Raw genomic sequence first — 6,048 nt, forward strand, 5'->3', positions numbered from 1 at the left:
AAGTACTTATTAAATTAATTAGCAATTTAAAACGTGTTAATACGGTCCTATTTCTATCAGGGGAGTTGCGTTGAATCCGGAAGTAACGCAGTTTCGTCGAAGCTAGGATATGTATGTAAAATCACATAAGAAAATAATTGAAGCACCAAGATCCTGCTATAACCGTGCATTGGCCTTCCTTATTTATATTCGTTATGTGAAACACTTATACGGTCGTAATAAATATTTATATTATGTAACTAATATTTTACGTGTTGGAGTTTTATTGTAGTTAAAATTAAGTATGTTTTTAGCAGTTTGAGGTCTCAAAAAAGAGTATATGTTGATTATGATTAAAAAGATATTTATGATATTAAGATAGAGTCTATTGCATTGAAGTTGTGAGATTTATAGGCCTTTAAAGATCTACCAAAAAATTATAATTACATTATTCAAACATAAAAAGTTTTTCTGATCGCTCAATACTAAACTAATAATTATTAACATAATTATATAAAAAATATTTGATAAGAAAACCCTTAATAATCTATATAAGTTGCTACTTTTGGTAGAAACATATTCCATATTAATCATAAATATCTATTTAATCGTGTAACTATAAATATATCAATTACAACAAATTCTTTTAAAGGTTAGAGAGAGATATCTCAACATATTTAATTTTGAATGCAATAAAACTTTTCCAACATGTCACATGTACTCTGCGTTCGTTTTGACGCTTACAACACTCTTGGAATCATTTCATTCTTATTTTTCAAATTTGTCAAACAAGAATTGATGCTCACGAACGTTATGAGCATCAAATCACAGGTATTTATAAAAAAAAAGTTATTTTAGTATGTGTTAAAATATATTAACTTTTTTTGTACCTTTAACCGCAATTTCAAAAAATTGTAACATAATAGGACAATTTAATGAACAAGACCATATTCAGTGTTTGAAAAACTATGAGATGCATGATTATCTTTGTTATGCATTTTTTTTATTGAATAGTATTATTAATAACGCAAATATCATAGCTTTGTGGCATCTTTTTTACTTCATGACACTTCTTTTATTTCTTCATGATTTTATTGTTTTTGGCAGTATTAAGAATTAAATGTTTCAAATTTAACGAATTTCTCCATTAAATTATATTAATAAAAATTACCTGGCATCAGTCAAGACAATTAAGTGTTCGCAGCAACCTTGGTGTTGATATACCCATGGAAAGCCAAACTTTGTACAAAGAGAATTTATCTGAGCATCCATGGTGGCAACTTTAAATGGACCTATATCACGAGCTGCTGCCCATTCCATTATGATATTACTATAATCAATGTTACTTGGCTCACTGAGATCATTATAAAATGTATCTTCAATATAAAAGAATCCTGATTTGTAGCCATTCTATAGTAACAAATGCAATTAATTTTTATATGTAATAAACACATTGTTATATAGGTAAAATTCAAAATTGAAAGAATGATTACTTTTGCCATTGGTCCAGGCTTTTGATATGGATTTTCACTAATTTCTGTTGTAATTGATAAGTCGGATTGACACATTATCTTTTGACGTAACTGATAAAGAGTTTGACATCCTAATATCGATATGATACTGTTCAGTTTAAGAATTGGAATATTTATTTTGTGCTTAAAAGAACTAGGATGACTCTTAAATGGTTCATACACCCTGATGTAAACTAAAAATTCTTCATTTGGTTTTATATTATCAGATGATTTTGGCTTGTCATATTTCTAAAAAAAAAAAAAATTTCTTTCAATGTTATAAATTTGTCACAATAATCATGCACATTAAGCAAAGAAAGTACGTAATATAGTGACTATAAAATCATAATAATTATATTAATTCAATTTTAGTAAATCTTATTCTTAATCCTAGATACACACACTTATTTTTCATATATGTATCATAAGAATTTAGAAGACCTCGCCAATCTTTTCATCATAGTGCTCAAGAAAATTAGCTGTATTGTAATTTTTCAAATCAATTGTTAATAAACTAAGAAATACATTTATTCACTCAGTGGTCTAAAACCACAAATAAACATGATCCCTCTATTTAATAATTCTACTAATAATAGAGTTTGGAAAATTTATTAAGGTCTCAGAGATCTTAGTGTGATATCTTGGATTATTGAATCTTTTTTGGAAGTAATTACGTACAATAGGAACACCATTTTGATGTCTTGGCTTCATTGAAGCTTCTTTAGATAAGACCTTCAATACTTTAATTGTTTCCAATGAAATATTATCTAAAATTCTTTCAGGTATATTAACATATCCTCGTTTTTCTTGTTCTTCTGCACTGGCAGCTTCCATTGGTAATGTTAAATTATCGATACTATAAAATTGATTCCAATATAATGAATATTTTTATTAGTAAATATAATATTTATTGCATAAGATACCTGCAATAATGTTTCATTAAAAGTATTCTTGCTTGTGAAAGATCAGTACCCATAAGTTGGAAAATCTTTTCTTCGCTTTGTTTGTCAATTTCGTGACACTTAGATGACTTAATTAATTCGCTGTATTGTTGAAAGTAATCCTTTATGCAGATCTTTGTTGATGCCTGACGATCGTAAAGCTTGTACACTTGATCCATTGTTGTCTTTACAAATAAATTTTATCTAAAATCGAGAAGTAAAATTATACACAAGAAAATATTGATACGTGACTAGATACTGATAAATGTTCAGCTGTAAAAGAGCTAAACTGCAGAAAACGCAATTAAAAAGAACAGACCATTGACTCTTGATATGCTATTTAGATTCGCGTGAAAATAAATCTCATGCAAAGTAATTGCTGCGCTAGTAATTTAAGTTCAAGACTTTTTCATCTTTTATTACTTTATTATAACATTATTACTTGATGGAAATTGCTCCTTCAACTCTCTCGTCGAGTGGTTGAGGTTATCGTTATTTTTTGGTATACATCCACTGTAGGAACTCTAGCAGCCTGTAAAGTCCCTAGATTATGAATCTAGTGACTTTAGCAATCTGCGCAAGCAAATGACACAGAAAAATTTGTTTCCGAAGACAGAGGTCTCCACCGTGATTTCTACCGGTTCTTAACTTTAGATGCAAAGACGCATCCAGATATGTAAGATCTATGGATGCATCTTTGGATCTTGTCGACGAGAACATTTTTTTGCATATTTGCACAGAAGAATTTGTTTTTGTAAATTAGTGAGAAGTGAAATATTACAATTACGCAAATATGGCGGATAATGTCAAACAAACAAAAAATGAGACAGAAGATCAAGAATTAAATGATTTATTGGATAGTAAGTACATTTTATTTAGAAAATCAGTCTAACCTTACGGAAATATAGCGCAAATTTTGTTCTACAGTCAATTAAAAGAAAAGAATTATATTTCATAGTTACATAATAAATGTTTTTTGTAATTTTAAATAAGCTTTTTAAAATATTTTTGATGATATATTTCTGAAAAAAATATAACATTTAGTATCGTTATATTGTTCTGTGAATTACTAATATTTTATAAAACTTGATAATATATTAATTATATATTTTATGTTTTTATTGAAATCTTTTTGTCTCTTAGGTGCTTTAGAAGATTTCAATAAAGTATCTATATCAAGTGTCGAAGAGAGCAATAATGTAAATACAGAAGATTCACAGAGGCAAACAGATAAACATGAAACATTTGAAGTCAAGTGGACGGAAGATTTTCTCCAACAAACAGCCGATCAGTTTGAAAAAAATTTGCAAAACTTATTACAAAATGGTGAGGTCATAACAAATATACAAGAGACACGAAACAAATATGTCTATTAGTATAAAAATTTATTATTAGGAGATAGCGAACTGGAGGCTGCTTTACAGAAGTTTGGACAAACATCATCTAGTAATACGGCAGATGAAAAAGATGTGAACGCAGATTTTCAATCTGCTATTTCACAAGTTTTGAAGGATTTAACTGCAAATTCTGAAAATTTACAGGTTAATGATATTTAATGACATTTAATCTGTATAAATATAGTGTCCTATATATCTATTAATGACACTTTTAATTAAAATAAGATTATAAGACAAATAGTTATTATCTTCATAGCATTAATATTCCTCTATATTGATTTTCTTTTATGTAATTTAATGTTAAAAGCTGTAGATATAATTAATAATAATAATAATATAAATAAGGTAATATTAGTTTCAATTCGTTTTCATAATAGAATTAAATTATGATCAAAATAAATAAAATATATTTTAGAATGAAGCAGATATGGCAGCTATGCTAGGGCAAACATCTCTCGATGGTGATACTGGTGATTTATTACCATTTATGCAAGGAATGATGGAGCATCTTTTATCAAAAGAAATTCTTTATCCATCATTGAAAGAACTGTCGGATAAATATCCAGTGTGGATAGAGGAACACAAAGCCACTTTGAATGCTTCTGATTTGCAAAGGTATACAAAACAGTCAGAGTTGATGCAAAAGGTATGTTGATAATAAATCAAATAACTAACCTATGCTGCAGCTTTACAATTAATATATTGTATCTTGTGTAAGGTGTGTATTGAATTAGAAAAGGAAAAAGAAGACGATACAGAAGATATTAAGCAACGTCGATTTGAATGTGTATTGAAACTTATGACAGAAATGCAAAGTTATGGTCAAGCACCTGACGACCTTGTTGGTGAACAGTGCTCACTTTTTCAATTTGATTCTGAAGGCAATCCCACCTTTCCATTTCCACCTGGAGTAGACTCGCAGCAGGATTGTTGTATTAATTGAATATATGACATAGTTCTATAAATGTTTCTGGAATATTATATTGTTTCGATTATTTTTACTATTTTTATTTCATAAATAGTTTAAAAAGGTTTATTGTTTGGTTTTCAATGATAAATGTTGCGCTAATATATGAATATATTAAATACATAGACAAAATATATATATTACAAAACTTACTTTGGTTTAGGCAATCCCTTTGAATTTCGGGACGACCTTCTCATAGCTAAAATTATGTGTAATAAATATCGTAATAAATTTTAATTGTTTTATAATATTATACACGATATATAATATGTATATATATATATATATATATATATATATATATATACAGGGTGTTCATAAAAGTATCGGATCCCCCTCTATCTCAGAAAATACTAACTGGATAAAAAAACTTTAAATACAAAACTTAGGAAATTTCCCTGGATATTATATATATATATATTATATGTATATTATATATATATTATATATATACATAATTAAAAGAATTATTTGCTAAGAGATGTAATATAAAACTTAAAAATATTTTGTAACTATTTCTACTATAACAATTTTCTACCAAATCCGCAGAAATTATATATAATATGTATATACATTTTTTTACTTTAACCCATTAATGTCCAAGCAGAAGCATTTTTTGAATAATTTTGAGCGGTTTAATTTTTTATTTTAATGGCTTTGCCATTTGCATAAAAATCCAAGCAACATCATTTTTGACGCAAAATTTCATGCTATTTTAGAATTTTTTAAAAATAAATCTAAAAAAGTTATAATCGATTTTTTGGAAAAAAATCGTCATTTTTCATTCTAATTTTTTTTAATCGGTATTTTCACATTGAAACGACATTAGGATAATCTTGAACAGTTAAAATATCGGCGTTCACGAACTTTAAACTTAAAAATGTTTATACATGATCATTTTAAAATTCATGATGGCGGCCAAACCTCAAAATGTCACGATATTATGCAATTTTACTTAAAAACGCAGTGATCATCATGACTGGCGTGTCCTCAACAATATCGTGATATATGATCAAAATAATAAAATTATTGCAACAATATGGCGGATCAAAATGGTCAATCATTTAGCGCGGTCAACGCGCTAAATGACGCCAATAGATATACCTGGGATGGATATACCTGGGAAAAAGTTTTACATATAATTATACAGGGTGTCCCAAAATTGGCGCATTCGGAGTACAGGACGTGATACTTTGTAAAAGGAACAACTTTTTCCTTTAACAAATTTTGATCTGACAAGTAATTTTGGCAGG

At 27.9% G+C, this 6,048-nt stretch overlaps 2 protein-coding genes across 6 annotated transcripts in view; one reads left to right on the top strand and one right to left on the bottom strand.

Annotated features, from left to right (window-relative positions):
* Positions 1-2,944, bottom strand: part of LOC105461298 (snRNA-activating protein complex subunit 3) — a 3,720-nt gene extending 776 nt beyond the window's left edge. The window contains exons 1-5 of one of the 3 annotated variants that reach the window (XM_011707793.1): positions 2,874-2,944; positions 2,414-2,635; positions 2,169-2,346; positions 1,473-1,739; positions 1,151-1,389 (exon numbers count right to left, since the gene is read on the bottom strand). In XM_011707793.1, the coding sequence (XP_011706095.1) occupies positions 1,151-1,389; positions 1,473-1,739; positions 2,169-2,346; positions 2,414-2,610 (881 nt within the window). In that variant the 5' untranslated portion in view covers positions 2,611-2,635; positions 2,874-2,944. Of the gene's footprint in view, positions 1-1,150; positions 1,390-1,472; positions 1,740-2,168; positions 2,347-2,413; positions 2,636-2,750 lie in introns of those variants that run through there. The other 2 variants (XM_011707791.1, XM_011707794.1) reach the window with 2 other exon arrangements.
* Positions 2,945-3,067: 123 nt separating this feature from the next.
* Positions 3,068-5,045, top strand: LOC105461300 (peroxisomal biogenesis factor 19). 3 transcript variants are annotated; one of them, XM_011707797.1, is made up of 5 exons: positions 3,068-3,291; positions 3,575-3,757; positions 3,830-3,972; positions 4,244-4,474; positions 4,547-5,045. In XM_011707797.1, exons 1-5 carry the CDS (start codon positions 3,225-3,227, stop codon positions 4,769-4,771), a joined length of 849 nt encoding a protein of 282 aa, XP_011706099.1. In that variant the 5' UTR covers positions 3,068-3,224; the 3' UTR covers positions 4,772-5,045. The 3 variants fall into 3 exon arrangements, with proteins under 3 accessions (XP_011706099.1, XP_011706098.1, XP_011706100.1); XM_011707796.1 differs by having other exon boundaries at positions 3,069-3,291; positions 3,827-3,972; XM_011707798.1 differs by lacking the exon at positions 3,068-3,291 and having other exon boundaries at positions 3,581-3,757; positions 3,808-3,972.
* Positions 5,046-6,048: the final 1,003 nt, after the last annotated feature.

This window comes from Wasmannia auropunctata, unplaced genomic scaffold, assembly GCF_000956235.1.
Source record: "Wasmannia auropunctata unplaced genomic scaffold, wasmannia.A_1.0 LD294819.1, whole genome shotgun sequence".
Classification (NCBI taxonomy): Eukaryota; Metazoa; Arthropoda; class Insecta; order Hymenoptera; family Formicidae; genus Wasmannia; species Wasmannia auropunctata.